The following is a 21045-nucleotide window of genomic DNA, read 5'->3' as shown; positions in this document are numbered from 1 at the left end:
AGAGTATACCACATACAAAGTTCAACCTGTCCTGTTGCAATAATCTGTAATGCAAAGGAACCTTGTTCAGATTATGTTGAAAAAAAATGCAGTTTCTTTCAGTTAAAATCTCAACATAAGATTGTTGATATTTCAAGAAGGTATCCATTAGGGTACAGGAAATCAATAAATTGTGTTACGTTGTCAAGCAAAATCAAATCTAACTCTTCAACTTTAATAACAAGTGGTATAAAACATTTAACAGTAACATACTTAAAAATGCACAATCCGTGGTAAACTATTTAATTAGTTGAAGTCTACAAGAAACCACTCTTTACAAATTTGCGATTGACCTGTGCATCTTTGTCATAATTTTATTCACTTCATAGAATAGTTTCAGCAGAGAAGGAGACTTTTTTGGCTTGGTGTGTCACTGCCAGCTTCTCCACCTTCCCACACAGCCCTCAATTTTGTTTTCATTCAAGTAATGACCTAATTCCCTTTTGAAAGTCACAATTGAATCCAGCTCCACCACAGTCTCAGGCATTGAATTCATGGGCAATTAGGGATTAACAAAAAATGTTGTCTTGCCAGTGATGCTTACATTCCAAGAATAAATAAAAACAAAATTCCAGACCCTTAACCACTTGTTGTTTAGAAAAGATTTTTGTCATGTCACCGTTGGCTCTTTCGGTGACTTCTGGTTCTCAGCCCTTCCGCCAATGACAACAGTTTCTCCCGATCTACTCTGTCCAAACTCATGATTTGGAACACCTCTATCAAATCTCCTCTCAATATTTGCTTCTCCAAGAAGATCACCAGCAGCTTCACCAATCTATTCACATAACCAAAATCCCTCATCCCTGGAACCAATCTCATGAATCTTTTCTGCACCTCTAATCCCTTCAGCTCCAATTGAGACCAAACTGGAGTTTCACAATAGCTCACAATAATTTATTTTCTTTTGTACCCTATAACTCTATTAATAAATCCCAAGATACTGCATGCCTCATTCAATGTGCCCCAACACCCTCAACAATCCCAAAGTCCTTCTGCTCCTGCACCTTTTTAAAAACTGTTTGCTTTATTTCATATTGCCTCTCCTTGTTCTTCCTATCAAAATGTATCACTTCACAATTCTCTGCTAACCCTTGTGGGGGAGGATGTGCAGGAGTTAGCTAGAGAGAGAGTCAGAAATGCAAATAGTGTGAATGAGAGAAGATCATAGTATATATTATTATTAGCTGTAGATGAGTATAGTTTAAGTGTTAATAATCAACTGTGTATTCTTTAGGAGTATGTGTCGAATCCAAATTAGTGTTAATAAATTTATAGCTTTGTTTAAGTTCAAGCTATTTTGTGGTCTTTGTGAACATTACACCAACCATGCTGAAATAAGCAACACCACAGGGGTGAGAGCCACGCCGACATTGGGGGAGGGGGGGGGAGAGAATGTGCAAACTCCATATGGACAGTGACCCGGGGCCAGAATCGAACCCATGTCCAATCCACCTAATATGCACAACTTTGGCTGTGGGAGGAAACCGGAGCACCCGGAGGAAACCCACGCAGACAGAGGGAGAAAGGGCAAACTCCACACAGACAGTGATTCAAGATGGGAATCGAACCCGGGTCCCTGACACCGTGAGGCAACAGTGTAGTGCTATGTTTTCAAAAAACCCCACCTCAGCAACATTAAAAACTTTATTTGGCGAGTTGCCGCCTCCTTCAATGACTCTCTTCAAATGGGTCAGCCACTTCTGCATCAGCAGTAACTGCTTTATCAGACAGTATAATGTTGTGCAAGTAGGAAAGCCTCTTGAAACGCTCAAATTATCCAATAGCATTGAAACGTTCTGACTAGCAACTCTCACACCAATGATTCTGAAAGTCTTCATACAAGCTTGGCTTTTTCTTAGATGATCAAACGAAGAGGCACCAGGCACCGGTCTTCGATCCAAACTGCTAATAGTCTTTCCATGTTCTTCATTAAGTTGCTTCTAGTCAGGCTTAGCCTGCGTGCACAAAGGTGTGGCTTGATGGATTGTTCTCACTGTTGTAGGAGATAGCCCAAGCACTTCAGCAATATCATTTGCTCATTCTCTAGCCTCAAGATATTTTAAGACATCTTATTTCATTGCTAGTCTGATAGTTTAAAGCAGCAGACTCACTTATCACTTGCTGGGCTCATGTTTAAAAGTGATTCCAAGGGATTAGCCAAAAAGAAGCAACATTAAAATGGCTCCTTTACCTAACTACCAATGGCTCTCTCACTGATTTTAAAATCATTCCTCTGCCTTACCTGCTGCAGACTTCAGCCTGCTGCAGATTTCAAAAGATCGTCAGCCTCCTGTATTTTCCACCCAAACAAGGCAAGGATTGCCATTTTACTGTACATCTGTACAGTAACAAATACTGTTGTAGTTCTTTCTCACAGACTTCATAGCTTCTGTGACTCACCCACAGCAAGCACTCCTGAAGTTCCAAAATTGAAATCAGCTTGAGTCAAGAAATTGACCTTTTTTTCCAGACTGAGCTGTCCAGACTGAGCTGTTAAAAAATGAAAGCTATGGATATTCTTTCTTCAGAACGGTGTCTGGGACTAAAAAGTCCAACTTCCCTCAAGAGCAAAACACTTCTTTTCACAATGGTACCATTGGCATGAGAGCCAATATTAGATTAACATTAAATGAACTGACGCGGAATGACATGCAACGCACGCACTGAGAATGGTGACAAATGCACAATGAGGAAGCCAAAGGTGATGGCGCACAACACACGTGACAACGACCCCAACATTATGACATAAAAATGAAGCATTTAATAATATTAAGCAGACTTATAGAATACACTCAAGTATTTTAACGGTACCTCTAATGCTTCACAGTTCTAAGCAAATATATTCAATCTTCGAGTACTACATGATGTCCTCTCTTCAACCTTGTAATATCTCCCTTAATCAATACTGCTACCATTCCTTGTTACTTTTCTTTCCTGTATCCAGAAATATTTAGTACCTTGTCCTGCACTTTTTTTGAGCAAGGTATCCATTTTCACCATAACAGCTTATTCCCACTGGCTATTTACACTTACAGTTCACCAACCTTATCACATTTTATGCATTCACGTACATCCACTGTAAACCTAATTTAGACCTTATTACATTCCCTCTCACTCTGGCCCTACATAATAGCTTACTATTTCTTAATTAAATGCTATCTATTTCTTTCAATTCTTGTGTACCATGTTATTTACTGTTACCTATCCCTTGCTTACTTAGTTTAAATCCTCCCCAATAACACAAACCCTCCCCAATAACACAAACTAATTGCCCCACAAAGGCTCCGGCTCCGTTCAAGTGCAACTTGTCTCGCTTGTATTGATTAAACCTTGCTCGAACACCTCCAATGTCCCAGGAAAAGAAAGCCCTCCAGCTGCATCATCTTACCAGCCAAGCATTCATTTATTCTATCTTCCTATTTCTATACTCACTAGCATGTGATACCAGGAGTAATCCAGAGATTACTCTGAGGCCCTGCTTATTAATTTCTTTCTAATCTCCCCAAAATCTGTCTGCTGACTCATTCCTTTTTCAACCTATGGTGTTGATATTGATATGGCCTGTGATCACTGGCTGTTTATCCTCCCCCCTCAAAGGCTCTGCAGCCACTCATTGACATCCTTGACCCTGGTAACAGGGAGGCAACATCCGTCGCACAGAATGCCTGTCGGTTCCCTCAGCTATAGAATTCTCCCATCACTATTGGTTCCCCAATTTTCATCCTGTACAGCTGAGCCACATTTGGTTCCTCTGGAGAGAGCATCAAATGCCATCACACTCGACAGTATTCAGACTGAATACCAGTTGGAGAGCGAGGTGCTCGCAGGTCTCCTGCACTACCCGTTTGGTCCACGACTACCTGGTGGTCACCCATTCCCTCTTTGCCTGCACACTCAAGCTGTGGAGTAACCACATTCGATAATAGAACATAGAACAGTACAGCACAGAACAGGCCCTTCGGCCCTCGATGTTGTGCCGAGCAATGATCACCCTACTCAAATCCACATATCCACCCTATACCCGTAACCCAACAACTCCCCCCCCCCCCAACCTTACTATTAGGACACTACGGGCAATTTAGCATGGCCAATCCACCTAACCCGCACATCTTTGGACTGTGGGAGGAAACCGGAGCACCCGGAGGAATCCCACGCACACACGGGGAGGACGTGCAGACTCCTGATAATGTGCTATCGATTTAGCTCTCAGTCTTCCAGCTGTTGTCTGAGTTCTGAAACCAGGAGCTCAAGCTCCTCCAGCTGACACCACGTCTTTCTATATGGTTGTCCAGAACATGAGAAGTTTCTTGGTGTTCCCACAAGGAACAGGATATGCATTGAATGGAACTGCCCTTCTATGCTTCTATTTATCAGGCTAACTGACGACTGATATAAGCTAAAGACAAATAAATAATTACCAGCTATACACCAAACAGCTGCTTCCTTTGTGCCAGCATAACATAATTTTGTAGGGAGGTTATCTTAAATAAAGCTAGACTTAAGCCTACTTCGACTTACTAAATTGAAAATTTAGCAAACTCAAAGACCTATTAAACAATTAAATGACTTTGTGTACTTGTGGCTTCTTACACCTCCTGCCTTGCAGCTTTATACATAAAATCAAGATACAACTGTGAATATCCATACTAAAAAACAAATTAGTGAATTAAAAAGGAATTACCCTGTTGGACTGTAGAGAGCCACAAGCTGGAAAAGGATATCAACTTCCAACGGTGTAATCTGGCCAAATTTATTGGCAGCATGAGCAAACTCCTCTATATATCAAAAGAAAAACAAAGATTAGATTTAGAGCTGTATGCTTATTTGCAATGTCCTAAACTGTTTCCTGCTGAAACTAAGCTAAGAGCATACCACCAGTGCAAAGGAATCACACTTTCAGTACAAAAGAAGACAACTTGGAACTCGAGCTTTCCAACTGCATTCAGGGCCCAATTCTTTCCCAAGATTCAAAGGCTCCACTAAAGATAGCACAAAACAAGTAGTTCCTTCCTACTAGCCTATCAATGGGCCAAGCTGAAATCTGCATGGAGGGTAAACAACATGAACTAATTGGGCCAAATAGCCTGACACGAAGGTGTAATTCTTCTCTATTTCTGCATGTTTCACAAACTCTCTTGGTTAACATGGCTCAGCTATTACCAGCTGGGAAGTCCAAAAGTTGGCATTTTGCTTCATTTAGGGATATGGGTGTCATTAGCAAGGATAACATTCATTGTCCATTCTCAGTTGTCCTCAAGTGACTTTGCACTTTAGAGGTAGTTAAGAATCAAATACTTTGGTGCATCAAGATGCCAGATCAGTAAGAATGTCAGGTTTCCTTCCCTAAACGACAGTGAGCCACCCCAGACAATCCAACAGATTCATGAATACTTTTATTGTTACCACCTTTCAAATTTTCAAACTGCCAGGCTGGGATCTAACCTCACTTTCTCAGAATTATTATTAGTCCAGTATTAACACAAGAGGGCTAATATTACTACCATAAGAACAGCAATCTTACAACATATGCCATTGGAAACTACTAGAGTCATATTTTCTAAGATCAAAATTATTCAATGTTTTGCTTTGACCATTTTGTTGCTAAATTAGCCTAAAATAAATTGAGCCTCAGATACTGTATTGGGGTCAGAATGTTTGCACTCATTGCACAATTAAAGGTTGATTAATAGATCAAACTCATGAAAGGTCGATCACTAACATTCTGATAAGATTAATTAGGGATTATTAAATAAAGCAGCAAATATTAGAAATAAATTTTGACTTGTTTAGGCAGGGTACAAAAATAGATATTTTTACCTTTAGTAATCTGTACATCTTTTCTTGTGCCTGCTAAAGTGCTGTAGATCTTCCTTATGAGCTCCATGTTGTTCAACAAGGAATTAAATGCATTGAAATAAGAAAAGCTGACCAGATGAGAGGTAGTTCCACCTGCTGCCTGTATAATAAAAACAAAACCACCGTTAATTCCAGCAAGAATAGCTGCAAATTGCAACCAGAAAATAAATCTATACATGCACTTTTAGGTCTCTCTTTGTGCTGCTTGTCGTAAATGTGATTACATTTTGTTACATAAAGAAAGGCGTATGAGGCCAGGTAACACACAATGTATTACTTTGGTAAATCTAAAGTACACAAATAGGCAGGTACGGTGAAGCAGTGGTTAGCACTGATACCTCACGGTGCCGAGGACACGGGCTCCATCCCAGGTCACTGTTCGTATGGAGTTTGCATATTCTCCCCGAGTCTGCGTGCATCTCACCCTCACAACCCAAAGATGTGCAGGGTAGGTGGATTGGACATGCTAAATTGCCACTTAATTGGAAAAAAAGATTTGGGTGCTCTAAATTTTTAAAACATTAAAGATAAAGTACATGAATAACTCAAGCCATTCAATCTGAATTGTTACTTGGCCAGGAAATGCTGGAGATCAGAATCTGCCGTTCAAATTCAAGATGGAGATTAAATGTGCAAATTGGAAGAGATTGTAAAAGAATGTTACATGGTGGGTATGGCTGACTCTGGGGCAGGGTGTTGAAGGCCCTCTGTAGGTTGATAACTTGGAATGTTAGGGGGCTAAACCACCCAGCGAAAAGGTCACGGGTGTTGCGCACTTGAGAAGTTTGCAGTCTGATGTGGTGTTTTTACAGAGGACCCATTTGCGGATCAAGGACCGAACAATGTTACAGAGGGGCTGGGTGGGACGGGTTTCGACGGTAGGGCTTGGGAGCTGCAGTATTGATCAACAAGTGGGTAGAATTTTCAGCCGTTAAACATTGGTGTACCCAGGTGTTGTAATTTTTGGCAGGCATGGCAGTGGTATTGGTTAACGTGTATGTATCGAACTGGGATGACACGATGTTCACCAATAAGGTGTTGGCTTTTATCTTTTTTTTTAATTTAGAGTACCCAATTCATTTTTTCCAATTAAGGGGCAATTTAGCATGGCCAATCCACCTACCTTGCACATTTTTGGGTTGTGGGGGCGAAACCCACACAAACACGGGGAGAATGTGCAAACTCCACACGGAAAGTGACCCAGAGCCGGGATCGGACCTGGGACCTTGGCGCCGTGAGGCAGCAGTGCTAACCCATTGCACCACCGTGCTGCCCGAGTGTTGGCTTTTATCTGATGCTGGATTCACATCAACATGAATATCGGGAGAAGGCTAGTTGCACTAGCTGAAGTGGAAGGCTACCTCCTGATAAGGACGAATGGTGGGTTGGTTTTCTCCCCAAGGAATATTGTGGCCTTTTATCCAGAGCTACACAAGTCAGAGCCTCCAGCGGACAGACTTTCAATGATGTAGTTTTTGGACGGGTCGTCCTTCCCAGTAGTGAAGCAAGGAAGAGGGAGGCGTTAGAGGCGATAATGGGTCCAGAGGAGGTTATGAAGTGTATTGGATTAATGCAGTTGGGTAAAGCTCTGGATCTGGATGCTTTCCTTATCAAATTCTATAAAAGGTTTGTGGGTCAGTTGATCGCACTGTTATTGGGTATACTCAACGATTCCTTGGCTCGGGAGTGTTGCCGGCCCGACACAGGCATCGATTACCCTGATCCTGAAGAAGGATCCTATAGAGTGTTTTGTACTGACCCTTTCAATGATGAACGCTGACGCTAAGTTATCGGTGAAGGTGTTGGCAAAGCGTTTGGAGCCCTGTCTTCCGGGAGTGATTTTGGAGAGGTAAACTGGTTTTGTTAAGTGCCGGCAATTATCAGCCAACATACTGAGATTGTTAAATGTCGTTCTGTCCCCCTTCCCAAGCTAGAGGTGATTATTTCAATGGACGCTGAAAAAGCATCTGATAGGGTTGACTGGCGGTACCTATTTGAAATTCTTGGAAGGCTTGGCTTTGGGCCACAATTTATATCATGGATTCAGCTCCTGTATGTTGCCCCCACCGCGAGTGTTCGTCCAAATGCCCCGAGTTCGGGCTAATTTCAATTGAATAGGGGCACAAGGCAAGGTTGTCCATTGTCTCCTCTTTAGTTTGCCTTGGCAATGGAGCCTCTGGCCATTACGTTGAGGTCATCCACTGGGTAGGTGGGGGGCAAAGCATAGGGTGCCTTTATATGTGGATGATTTACTTCTGTTTGTTATACGTTATTGTGTTGCTTTACCTTTTTAGAATTAAAAACTTTCCTGAATAAAAATAATTTTTTTAAGTTAGTTTTAAGCTTGTCCAGGTGCACCAGAGAAAGCATCCTATCTGGCTGCATCACAGCCTGGTATGGCAACTGCTGAGCCTAAGACCGCATGAAACTTCAGAGAGTCGGGAACAACGCCCAGTTCATCACACAAACCCGCCTTCCATCCATTGACTCTTATCTACACTTCCCACTGCCTTGCGATGCAGTAGTCAAGGTGGGGGGTGCAGTGTGTGGAAGAAGAAATGGAACTCTTGAGGAAAATTAACTGCATTACAATGGGTCAAAATCTCTATGGCACAGTCAACAGGGCAGCTGTCAAGAGTTGAAGTCGAATGCGGTTGTAAGTTCCCCCAGCAGCTCAATTCAGGCATTCAAGAGGGCATTAGATGATTAGTTCAATAGAAACAATATGCATGGATTTTTAAAAATTCATTTACGGGATGTGGGAGTCGCTGGTTAGGCCAGCATTTATTACCCATCCCTAGTTGCTGTTCAGAAGGTGGTGGTGAGTTGCCTTCTTGAATTGTTGCAGTCCTTCAGGTGTAGGTACACCCACTGTGCTATTAGGGAGGGATTTGTCCCAGCGACAGCAAAGGAACGGCGATATATTTCCAAGTCAGGGTGGTAAGTGACTTGGGGAAGAACCTCTAGGTAATGGGGTTCCCAGTTTTCTGCTGCTCTTGTCCTTCTAGGTGGTAGTGGTCGTGGGTTTGGAAGGTGCTGTCTAAGGAACCTTGGTGAATTACTGCACTGCCTCTTGTCGATGGTACACAAGGCTGCCACTGTTCCATCATTGGTGGAGGGTTTGAATGTTTGTGGAAGGGGGAACAATCAAGCGGACTGCTTTGTCCTGGATGGTGTCGAGCTTCCTGATACTCATACAGGCAAGTGGAGAGTATTCCATTACACTCCTGACTTGCGCCTTGTAGATGGTTGACAGGCTTTGGGTGCCAGGAGGTGAGTTACTCGCCATAGGATTCCTAACCTTTGACCTGCCCTCGCAGCCACACTATTAATGTGGCTAGTCCAGTTCAGCTTCTGATCAATAGTAACGCCCAGGATTCTGATGAATGGTAACCCCCAGGTTACAAGGAAATGGTTCGAAATCATGTTTGTTTGGAGAGCCAGTGCAGGCATGATAGGATAAATGGCATTCTTCCATATTCTAATAATTGTGATTCTGTGAACATTGACTGGAAAAGTATTTAAAACAAATGCTGCCCGGTATTTAAAGTACCAATTTTCAGATCCAGGTAAAATCTTCTAAGAAATCCACCTTCTATCTGCAACCAGTCGATTCCATGTCAATCCAGACATTTCACTTTTCTTCATGACAGTGACATTAGCACAACTACAAAAGGACATGAGCTTCCCTCCCCAGGATGCTAAAAGTCACATTACCAGCCATTCCTGAGAAGTAGCAAGATCATAGAATTTACAGTGCAGAAGGAGGCCATTCTGCCTGTCGAGTCTGCACCGGCCCTTACAAAGAGCACTCTACTCAAGCCCACGTCTCTACCCTATCCCTGTAACCCAGAAACCCCCACTTAACCTTTTTTTGGATATTAAGGACAATTTAGCATGGCCAATCCACCTAATCTTTGGACTGTGGGAGGAAACCTGAGCACCCGGAGGAAACTAATGCAGACACGGAGAGAACGTACAGACTCCGCACAGTGACCTAAGCCAGGAATCGACCTGGGACCTTAGAGCTGTGAATCAACTGTGCTAACCACTGTGCTACAATGTTGCTTTAAAAGACAAAAAGATTTTCAGTCTTTTTAAAACTCAGCATTGAAGAACTCTCAAAGTTCCATGCAACAACCAGTAACAGGTCTTTTAGGACACACGGATGGGGTCCTTGGACTGATAGTCCAAATCAGAAGAGAGGTCTTACCAACAGGGCACCAGTTTACAATTGAGTTTATTTGTCTGTGTCAGGCTTCAGTTGAAAAGCATAAAAACTGAGCGTAGCACGGTGGCGCAATGGGTTAGCTCTGCTGCCTCACGGCAACGAGGTCCCAGGTTCGATCCCGGCTCTGGGTCACTGTCCGTGCGGAGTTTGCACATTCTCCCATGTTTGCATTGGTTTCGCCCCCACAACCCAAAGATGGATTGGCCACCCTAAATTGCCCCTTAATTGGAAAAAATGAATTGGGTACTCTAAATTTATTAAATTGAAAAAAGAAAAAAGAAAAGCATAAAAACCTTTAAGACTGTCTTGCATTAGAACAAACGTGTGTATGCTGACATACCATTTTAATATATTAATAGATTTCATATGGTATTGTTCATGATGGCCAGGAGGTACAATACTGTGCAAAAAATTGTGATTGTGTTACTTTGCAGGGATAAAAGAAAATATGACAATTAATTCTATATAAATGTAATGTGTAGAATTACAAAGTGAGACATCTGGACCAGAATTCCCTTTTGGGAGACCATGTTCTCCTGCCAGGATGAATCACCTCTGATTTGCGCTCGTGCTAGGAAGGTAAATCAGAGGTGATTCCTTATCCCTTGACTTGCAAATTTATGCATGGCAGAGATTGTGGGGGATTCCCTCGCGAAGGGGCAGCACGGTAGCATAGTGTTTAGCACTATGGCTTCACAGTACCAGGGTCCCTGGTTCGATTCCGCTTGGGTCACTGGCTGTGCGGAGTTTGCATGTTCTCCCTGTGTCTGCGTGGGTTTCCTCCGGGTGCTCCAGTTTCCTCCCACAGTCCAAAGATGTGCAAGTCAGGATTGGCCATGCTAAATTGCCCTTAGGTTAGATAGGGTTGCTGGGTTACGGGGATAGAGTGGAGGTGTGGGCTTAGGTAGGGTGCTCTTTCCAAGAGCCAGTGCAGAATCGCTGGGCCGAATGGCCTCCTTCTGCGCTGTAAATTCTATGAATCCTTCCATCGGGCCGTCATTTTGAACAGTCAGCGGGTGGGACCCCGCTCCATCCGCAACACAATTCTGCCCCCACCATGGGATTTTCTGGGTCACAACCCCCCTCCTCCCACCAGAGACCCCCCCCCCCCCCCCCACAAAAGACCCCTCCACCAGAGAGACCTCCCATAAGACAGACCACTATCTGCAAGCTCCTCATAAGAGAGACCCTGGCCCTGAAGCCCCCCATTACAACGGCGCCAGCCTGGAAGTCCGCGATTAGAGACCTCTGCCTGGAAGCCTGCCATTACAGAGAGCCCTGCCCGGAAGCCCCCTATAAGAGAGACCCCTTCTGGAAGCCTACATTACAGAGAATCCTACCTAGAAGCCTACATTACAGAGACCTCTGCCTAGCAGCCCCCATTACACAGACCCCTACCTGGAAACCCACATTACAGAAACACGGGACTAAAAGCCCCCCCCCCCCCCCCATTAAAGATATCCCTGCCTAGAGATCCCCCATTACAGAGGCCCATGACTGAAAGCCCCCCCCCCATTACAGATAACAGGAAGCCTCCATTACATAGACCCCTGACTGGAACCTCCCATAAGAGTGACCCCTCCTGGAAACCTGCCATTAGACAGACCCCTGCCTGGAAGCCTCCCCCCACAGAGAGATCCCTTCCTGGAAGCCCCCCACTACAAATACTCCTGCGTGGAAGCCTCCCATTAAAGAGATCCCTTCTTGGAAGCATCCATTACAGAGATTCCTGCCTGGAGGGCCCCATTAGAGAGACCTCTGCCTGGAAGCATCCACTACAGTGAACCCTGTCTGGAGTGCCTGGAAGCCTCCATTACAGACCCCTACCTGGAGGCACCCCATTACAGACCCCTGACTGGAAGCCCACAGTACAGAGACTCCTGCCTGGAAACCCCCATTACAGACCCAGGACTAGAAGCCCCGCAATAATGACTGGAAGCCTCCCATTACAGAGACTCCTGCCTAGAAGGTCCCATAAGAATGACCCCTCCGAGAAGCCCGCCATTAGACAGACCCCTGCCTGGAAGCCCTCCGCATTAGAGATCCCTTCCTGGAATTCTCCATTACAGAGACTCCTGCGTTGAAGCCTCTCATTTGGGGCAGCACGGTAGCATTGTGGATAGCACAATCGCTTCACAGCTCCAGGGTCCCAGGTTCGATTCCGACTTGGGTCACTGACTGTGCAGAGTCTGCACATCCTCCCCGTGTGTGCGTGGGTTTCCTCCGGGTACTCCGGTTTCCTCCCACAGTCCAAAGATGTGCAGGTTAGGTGGATTGGCCATGCTAAATTGCCCTTAGTGTCGGGTGGTGTTACTGGGTTATGGGGATAGGGTGGCGGTGTTGACCTTGGGTAGGATGGTCTTTCCAAGAGCTGGTGCAGATTCGGTGGGCCGAATGGCCTCCTTCTGCACTGTAAATTCTATGTATTACAGAGACCCATGCCTGGAAGCCCCCATTACAGAGACTCCTGCCTGGAGGCTCATCATTAGAGACCCCTGCTTGGAAGCCTCCATTTCAGACCCCTGCCTGGAGACCCCCCAATTACAGTTCCCTGCCTGAAGACACCCCATTACAGACCCCTGCCTGGAGGCCTCCCCATTACAGAGACCCTTGCCTGGAAGTATAGCCATCTAAGATGGCCAGCTGCAAAGGACCATGGGAATTATGGCCAACCCAGGACTTAAGACAGTTACACAGCCCATGTGTATCTAAAACACAGGTAACCAGACCTGACTGAAACCCCTGCTCATTTACATTTCAATGGCCCATTTTCCCAGGACAATAGAACTCCAATCAAGCAACCGGTACAGCCACAGACTGATCGGCACCACTCCCCTTACTCAGGCAAAGGCATCGGTGGGGACACTGATTTAAATCACTGGAGTAGTGGTGAGAAACAGTTGAAAAATGAGCAAGGCTTCTTGATTTTGATTGCTATCCAGAGAATGCTGCCAAAAGGAACAGACTGAGCTGTGATGCTTCCTGTGAGGAAATGGCTTGCCAACACACAATGTGCAGGATCAGAAATGAGAACTGGTCACTTGGATCAGACTAATGTTAAATTTAATATGCTCACTGCTCCATACTTCAACATGGGGCACTATCAGAAGTGGAGGATAGAAAAGACCATAAGAAATAGGAACAGGAGTAGGCCATATGGCCTCTCGAGCCTGCTTTGCCATTCAATAGGATCATGGCTGACCCAAAAAGGGAAAGAAAAATTTGATAAATAAAGCATATAAGGTCATAAGATAATGAGCTGGGACAGTGGGCTAATTTAGGGGGGGGTGCCATTTAAAGTAATTAGGGATAGGTTTAGACATTTGGGGTTCAGATAGCGAGGGAATGGACGGGACTCCATAAGAATGGACGGGGCTCCAAAGGGGCTGGTTTAGCACAGTGGGCTAAATAGCTAACTTGTAAAGCAGACCAAGACCAGCAGCGCGGATTCAATTCCCGTACCAGCCTCCCCGAACAGGCGCCGGAATGTGGCGACTAGGGGCTTTTCACAGTAACTTCATTTGAAGCCTACTTGTGACAATAAGTGTATTTCATTTTCATTTCATTTCAAGTGGAATTTAACTTAAAGCTGGTGGAGGAGGCCAGTGAGGATCTTAAGAGGTGGGACACACTGCACTTAGCGTTGGCGGGGAGGGTCCAAATGGTGAAACTGAATATTCTGCCGAGGTTCTAGTTTATCTTTCAGGCTCTCCTGATCTTTATACCCAAGGCCTTTTTTCGGAAAGTGGACACGATCATATCGGACTTTGTATGGGCGGGGTACGTGCCGAGGGTGGGGAGGACCCTGCTACAGAGGCTTTGCCGAACTTGCTTCATTATTATTGGGCGCTAATGTGGACAAGGTGCGGCAGTGGTGTGAAGGAGAAGGGGTAGAGTGGGTTAGGGTGGAGGATGAATCTTGTAAGGGTTCTAGTTTGAGGGCTATGATGATGGCCGCGTTGCCAATGGCTCCAAGTAGGTATTCAGGGAGCCCAATGGTGCAGTCCACGGTGAAGATATGGAATCAGCTGAGGAGGCATTTTAGGATGGAAGGGATGGCGGTGCTAACGCCGCTGTGCAAGAATCCAGTTTCACCACCCTCTGGCTGAAGAAATTCCTCCTCATCTCTGTTTTAAAGGATCATCACTTTAGCCTGAGATGGTGTCCTCTGGTTCTAGTTTTTCCTACATGTGGAAATATCCTCTCCATGTCCACTCTATCAAGGCCTCGCAGTATCCTGTAAGTTTCAATAAGATCCCACCTCATCGTTCTAAACTCCAACGAGTACAGACCCACTCAACCGTTCCTCATATGACAAGCTGTCCATTCCAGGGATCATTCTTGTGAACTTCCTCTGGACCCTTTCCGAGATTAGCACATCCTTCCTAAACAACCAGCCCACTAGGTGCACTCTAAAATCAGTCACAAAAAAGGGCAAATTGTTCACATCCCTTTGCAGCAATGAAATGCTACAAGAACAGGAGTTAAGTGGGAAGGACCCAACTCCTTACTACACAGAACTGAATACATTCAAGTCACAAACAAGCATTATCTGTTTCTGTGAATAGATGAAACGATCACCAAGTATGTAATGAATCATCACAAAGAAATCTCAAAGCAGCAAATACCATCCCCTCAAGTCCTTCTTTGTACACTGAACAAAAATAAACTCAGCCCAGACACAGAAGAATAAAAGGAACTTAAGAATAGACCATACAGTCCCTTGAGCCTGTTCCAGCATTCAATAAGATCGTGGCTGATCTATGACCTCAATTCCACTTTCCCACCCAATCCCAATATCCCTTGATTCCCCTAGAGTCCAAAAATGTGTCTATCTCAGCCTTGAATGTACTCAATGACAAGGCATCTCAGCCCTTTTCAATGATCATCACGAAGAGTGGCTTGTTAGCACTTCCACTGTCCATGTTGGCCAGGTCTTACCCTGACAGGTTGGGACTATATCAGGCGGTGAGAACACCAACTTGAGGGGAAAAAAACTATTTGACTTAGTCCTCACCAATCTACCTGTTGTAGATACACCTATTTATGGCATCAATGGTAGTAGTGACCAACATCCAGTCCTTGTGGACAACTCCTGTTGTCTCCATCACCGCTGTTGCGAGAAAATATGTGCTTTTAAATTTAATTTGTATGTGTTTCAGGCAGATCCTAACTAAAACTGAAATTGAACTGAAAAAAAAGAAAAGGGGGAAATAACACAGATTTATAGATGCTTACAGCACAAGAGGCAGCCATTTGGCCCATCATGTCCATGCCAATCAACAAACTGACTACACTAATGCCATGTCCTAGAGCTTGGCCCATAGCCATGGAGGTTACGACAGCACAAGTAAATATATAAATACTTCTTAAATGTTACATGAGTTTCAGACTCAACCACCCTTTTAGGCAATGAGTTTCAGACGCCCAACTCCCTCTGGATGAAAAAGTTTCTCCTCAACTCCCCTCTAAGCATTCTCCTCCTTACCTTAAATCTCCTAGTAATTGACCGCCCAACTAAAGGCAAAAGTGTTTTCCTATCCACGCTATCTATGCCCCTCATAATCTGAGACACCCCTGTCAGGTCCCCTCTCAACCTTGGCTGCTCCAAGGAAAACAACCCCAGCCTACCCAATCTTTCCTCATAGCTCAGACCCTCCAGGTCCAGAAGCATCCTGGTAAATCTCCTCTGCACCCTGTCCAGTGCACCCACGTCCTTCCTGTAATGCAAACATAGAAAGGAAACTGACTCTTCAAAGGAAGCAAAAACTATCTGCGGTTTGGTAACCGATACTTAGATCATAGAATTTACAGCGCAGAAGGAGGCTATTCAGCCCATCAAGCCTGCACCAGTCCTGGGGAAGAGCACCCCATTTAAGCTTAAACACACACCTCCACCCTATCCCCGTAACCTCACCTAATCTTTTTGGACACTAAGGGCAATTTAGCATGGCCAATCCACCTAACCTGCACATCTTTGGACTGTGGGAGGAAACCAGAGCACCCGGAGGAAACCCGCACAGACACGGGAAGAATGTGCAGACTCCAAACAGACAGTGACCCAAGCCGGGAACCGAACCTTGGACCCTGGAGCTGTGAAGCAAGAGTGCTAACCACTGTGCTGCTGTGCCACCCTAACTTCTGGGCAAACCTACCCTGTTTAAAGGATGTAAAAGGGCACAGATCAGCCCAAGCTGGGCAGTAGACGTTGGGAGTCCAATGGTGCAAAACAGACAAGTTTAAAGAGGCAGAGTTCAGATCCAGAAGCTAAAAATAAGTTGCTGAAGCTGCTGCTGTTACTGGAAAATAGCAATTGTGGGTCTATCCCATTCAGACAGAATTGAGCAGGTTCTGCAGACATGTGTCACTTGTGGTGAAGACTGTGCGCCTGTGGAATTCGGGCTGGTTGCAAGCTGCTGTTGGCTAGGGATCATATTAGCTGAAATTAATTTGGAGGCAGACAGAGATTGAATGACTTTGTGACCAAGTGAAATCACTAAAATCTGAGTGGACTGCCTTCTGTATGCCAATTTCTTTTTGTTTTAAACAGTGGAATCTTGTGATTTTATTCTTTCACCAAATAACTGGGATTTCAAATTCCACCAAAAAGTAACTGGTCTCTACCGAGATCACAATTCAGTGATCTTTGTGGGATTTTGGATCCACAGATATAGATGCTGGGACTTGCTGAAGTCAAGGCTAAAGAAAATCAAGCATAATTGAGGCAATAGGACAATTGGAAGAAAAACCTGAAGCAGGTAGTACACAGCTTGAGTTAGCTAGAATGCAGTTCCAAAAAAAGCAGCTTCAATTGGAATAAGACAAATGAAAAGTCTTGAACCCGAAAAGGCTTGAAATTGAACTCCAGGGAGAGAGGATATCAAGGGAGTAAAGAGGTAAGGAAAGAGAAAGAGTTCGAAAGAGAGAAAGAAATCAGGCATATAAATTGGCTAAAGGAAAGCTTGGTTGTGTGGTGAAAGAGAAGATAATAATTTGGATGAAGAGACAATTCCCACTACAAGTTTTGATTTAACAAAGAATCTTCATCTCGTGCCTAAATTCACTAAGGACAGAGTTGAGAGATATTTTATTTTATTTGAAAAAGTGACCACAAAGCTAGTGTGACCAAAGAACAGACTGCTTCCAATGTTTTAGTGGGAAACGTAGTGGATGTTTATTCTAGTCTTTTGGGAGAACAATGCTCAAATTATGAGGCAGTTCAAACTGCAGTTTCTGCTCATCAGCTTTTCCCCAAAACCTATCAACTAAATGTTCAGACTTTGAAGAAAAAACAATCAAATGCATGTAAAATTTTCCAGCAAGACAGAAATGTTCTTTGGATGGTGGCTTTAACCAATCAAGTAAGAAGTCTTACAACAACAGGTGAAAGTCCAACAGGTTTGTTTCAAATCACTAGCTTTCTGAGCACTGCTCCTTCCTCAGGTGAATGAAGAAGTAGATTCCAGAAACATATATATAGACAAAGTCAATGATGCAAGACAATGCTTTGAATGTGAGCATTTGCAGGAAATTAAGCCTTTAAAGAGGTGTGAATCGTCTCAAGCCAGTTAACCAATCAAGTTAGAGCACACTTTTGAGAATGCAAGAGAAGTAATAATGGAAGAATTTCAAAACAACAGCCCCTGTAATGACCATTTCCAACAAGAAATAATCTAACAACTTTGTCTTAATATTCAATGCTATTAGCATCACTCAATCCCATCAAAATCTTGGGGAGTACCATGGGCCAGAAACTTTATTGGACCCATAATCTAAGTCACTAATGTAGATTATAAATATGAAGGACCCTGCACCGATCCTTGCAAAACCCCACTGGTTATAGCCTGCCAACTTGTAAATGTCCTGTTTATCCTTACTTTCTGCCCATTAACCAATCCTCTATCCATGGTAATGTATTACCCCAACCCCCATGAGGCATTATTTTGTGTAATAATTTTTTGTGGCATCTTGTCAAATGCCAGTTGGAAAGGTAGTACACTACATCCAATGTTTTCCTCTTTATCTACCCTGTACTTTAATAGGTTTATCAGTAAATTTCCTTTTTTCTGAACCATAATGACTCTGCTTAATCAAGTGACTTGTTAACACCTCCTTAGTAACAGATTTCAGCATCTTTTCAATGAATGTTAGATCAACTGACTTGCAGTCCCATTTTCTCTCTCCCTCCTTTCTTGAATAGCACTGTTCTATTTGCTATCTCTCAATCCACTGGGACTGCTCTAGAATCTAGGGAACTTAATGTATCCACTATCTCTACAAGGACAATAAATGCTACTAGTAAATGTGTTCCAGGTGCATATCAACTCCAGGTTCAGGATTTCATTGGATTAAACTGGGGAATGGTGGGGACAGGTCTAATGGGTCTATTCATATTTGGACAGATCCCTGGTAACTGTGACGAAGAAAGAATAAAAATCCTTCACAGGTTTTTAGGCAGGACAATGCTTGTTGCGTTACTTGGACACACAGAGATAAGTCTTCTGACAGAGTGAAAAAGAAACTTCCAGCGCCTCAATTATAAAAGGCGAGTCATATTCTTGTCAGGAGCTGCACTGAAGTATGGTTTGCTAAATAAGAAAATGCATTGTGATTGTTGTGAGTAAATCTTGTTCTGTTATTGAAATAAATCTGCATGTGACTCTCGCCATTTTTAATACAGAACCTTGAACATGAGGCTGGCTTAGTTGAATCCTAATAAGTGCATTTACTCCCTTACACATTGAATGGAATATTGGACATCAACTGTTTTGTTTACCTGCATTTTTATTTGAAGTATTAACTGCCTTTAAGCTGCAGTTAGTTCTCATGTCTACTTGTCATGCTGGATAGCAGAATTGTTGATTTTAGCTGGACTCAAACAGAAACGTCTCAAGAAACTGGTCCGAGTGATTAACTCAAAAGTACAAAGTAAGAATCTTTCTGAGGCTAATTTGTGTTCCCTGATTCATACAAGTGAGCACACAATTTCCTTGATAGCACAATACTAAATTAAAGCCACGGAGAATGCAGAGCACTTTTTTTCTGAATGTGACAGATTTTAAAATCACAAAATTAATGTTCAATTTCAGGTTGAGGTAGACTATTTGAAACTAAGTTACCTACTTTAAACTATCAAAATAAGTTTAATCATCCTGATAGTGTACACTTGACAACAAATTTTCACATACAAGAGTTGTTTTACTTTAATTGGGAGGTTTCTGTTAAATTTAACTTACTGAGACTAGATTCTCTTCAACAAAAGGAGTGAGCATATGTGAACGGATGGTAGCCATGATATCGCTGAAGTCCAATGCCATAATTGTGCCACTCTTGCTTTTGTCTTTTTGTGCAAACGCTTGCCTTGCATGCTCGAGCTGTAGCTCCTGGAAAACAGAATTTTAAAAATCAAACACACATTTTTAAGATAGAAATTGTTGCCCTGTAAGAACCAGAGCCATCTCTATTTTTTGGGCATCAAAACCATATAATCCCTAGAAGGACAATAACAACAGTAACAAACTGAAGATAATAAAACAATGACAAGTATTCATTCCTTTTTATTCCATCATCTTTATACACCTTATTAATTATAAATCAGCTGTCACTAAAACAAACACTATTAAAAGATAATCATAAATAGCTCCTGCTCCTTTCCCACTACTGTTGTTTTACAAATAGATAGAGGGGAGTAGCCAGGATAACAATTTTTGAACAGGAAAAGGTCAATTGGTCTAACACATTCATTTGTTTTTAACAGGCATCAGCTGGATGTGACAGATTTTAAAATTATAAAAATTAATGTTCAAATTCAAATTGAGATTGACTGCTTGAAAGTAAAGTAATATTGTTACCTATTGTAAACTATTAATATAGCTTTGATCATCCTGGTAATAAATACTGCATTTGCACAATACCAAGGTTTCACTTCAAAAATAGTTCACTTTAATTGGGAAGTTTTGTTAATTTCGCTAACTGGCACTAGGTCTCTTCAACAAAAGGAATGAGCATTGTATGAACAAATAGCAACCATGTTATCTTATCCTTTCTCTAGAAATGCATCTAATTCTCTGGATGATTTGATTTTAAGACTCTCTCACTAAGCTGATTCCACACTTCCATTATATTTTAAAAGTTGCTGTTAGCCATTTCCTAGGTCTTTGAGCTTTCAGCAGAATGAACAATTGATCTACATTAACTTGGTCTACTTCACCATCATCTCTCTCAACTCCTCCACAATGGCCAAATTATCAAACTACACATTCAACATCCGCTATTGAATGAACAGAAATTTCCAACCACATACAGCAAAGACTGAAGCAATTGTTTTCAATCACTGCTCCAAACTCTGTTCCCTAGCTACTGACTCCATCCCTCTCACTCGCAACAGTCTGAGACTAAACCAAATCTGAGACTAAACCAGTCTGTTTGCAATCTTGGCATCATATGTGACCCTAAGATGAGAATCCAGCCACATATTTGCACCATCTCTATTTCGCACTGCCCAAATCAGCCCCTGCCTCAGATCATCTGCTGGTCTCCTACACTGTACCATCTGCATACCATTACACCCAAGTCTTGCTCATGTAGGGAGGCAGTGGCATCGTCACTGGACTAGTATTCCGGAGACCCAGGGTAATGCCCTGGGGATGTAGGTTTGACGGCAGATGGTGAAATTAAAATTGAATAAAACTCTAGAATGAAAAGTCCAATAATGACCATGAAACCATTGTCGACTGTTGTAAAAACCCATATATTTCAATAATGTACTTTAGGAAAGGAAATATGCTGTCTTTATCTGGTCTGGCCTACGTGTGACTCCAGATCCACAACTCTTAAATGCCCCCTCAAGGGCAATAATCGCTGGCCCAGCGATGCCCACATCCCATGAAATACTTTTTTGTTAGAAATCCTGTTCTTGC

The 21045-nt window shown here is 43.2% G+C and overlaps 1 protein-coding gene across 2 annotated transcripts in view; it reads right to left on the bottom strand.

Annotated features, from left to right (window-relative positions):
• The window catches only part of slc25a12 (solute carrier family 25 member 12), a 137373-nt gene that overhangs the window by 67697 nt on the left and 48631 nt on the right, over positions 1-21045 (bottom strand). For both annotated transcript variants that reach the window (XM_038789420.1, XM_038789421.1), the window contains 3 exons: positions 19363-19509; positions 5857-5995; positions 4721-4814 (listed from right to left, as the gene is read on the bottom strand). In XM_038789420.1, the coding sequence (XP_038645348.1) occupies positions 4721-4814; positions 5857-5995; positions 19363-19509 (380 nt within the window). The remainder of the gene's footprint in view (positions 1-4720; positions 4815-5856; positions 5996-19362; positions 19510-21045) is intronic.

Source organism: Scyliorhinus canicula, chromosome 2 (assembly GCF_902713615.1).
Source record: "Scyliorhinus canicula chromosome 2, sScyCan1.1, whole genome shotgun sequence".
Lineage (NCBI taxonomy): Eukaryota > Metazoa > Chordata > Chondrichthyes > Carcharhiniformes > Scyliorhinidae > Scyliorhinus > Scyliorhinus canicula.
The sequence above is the reverse complement of the archived record's forward strand: the minus strand, read 5'-3'. Positions and strand labels throughout refer to the sequence as shown.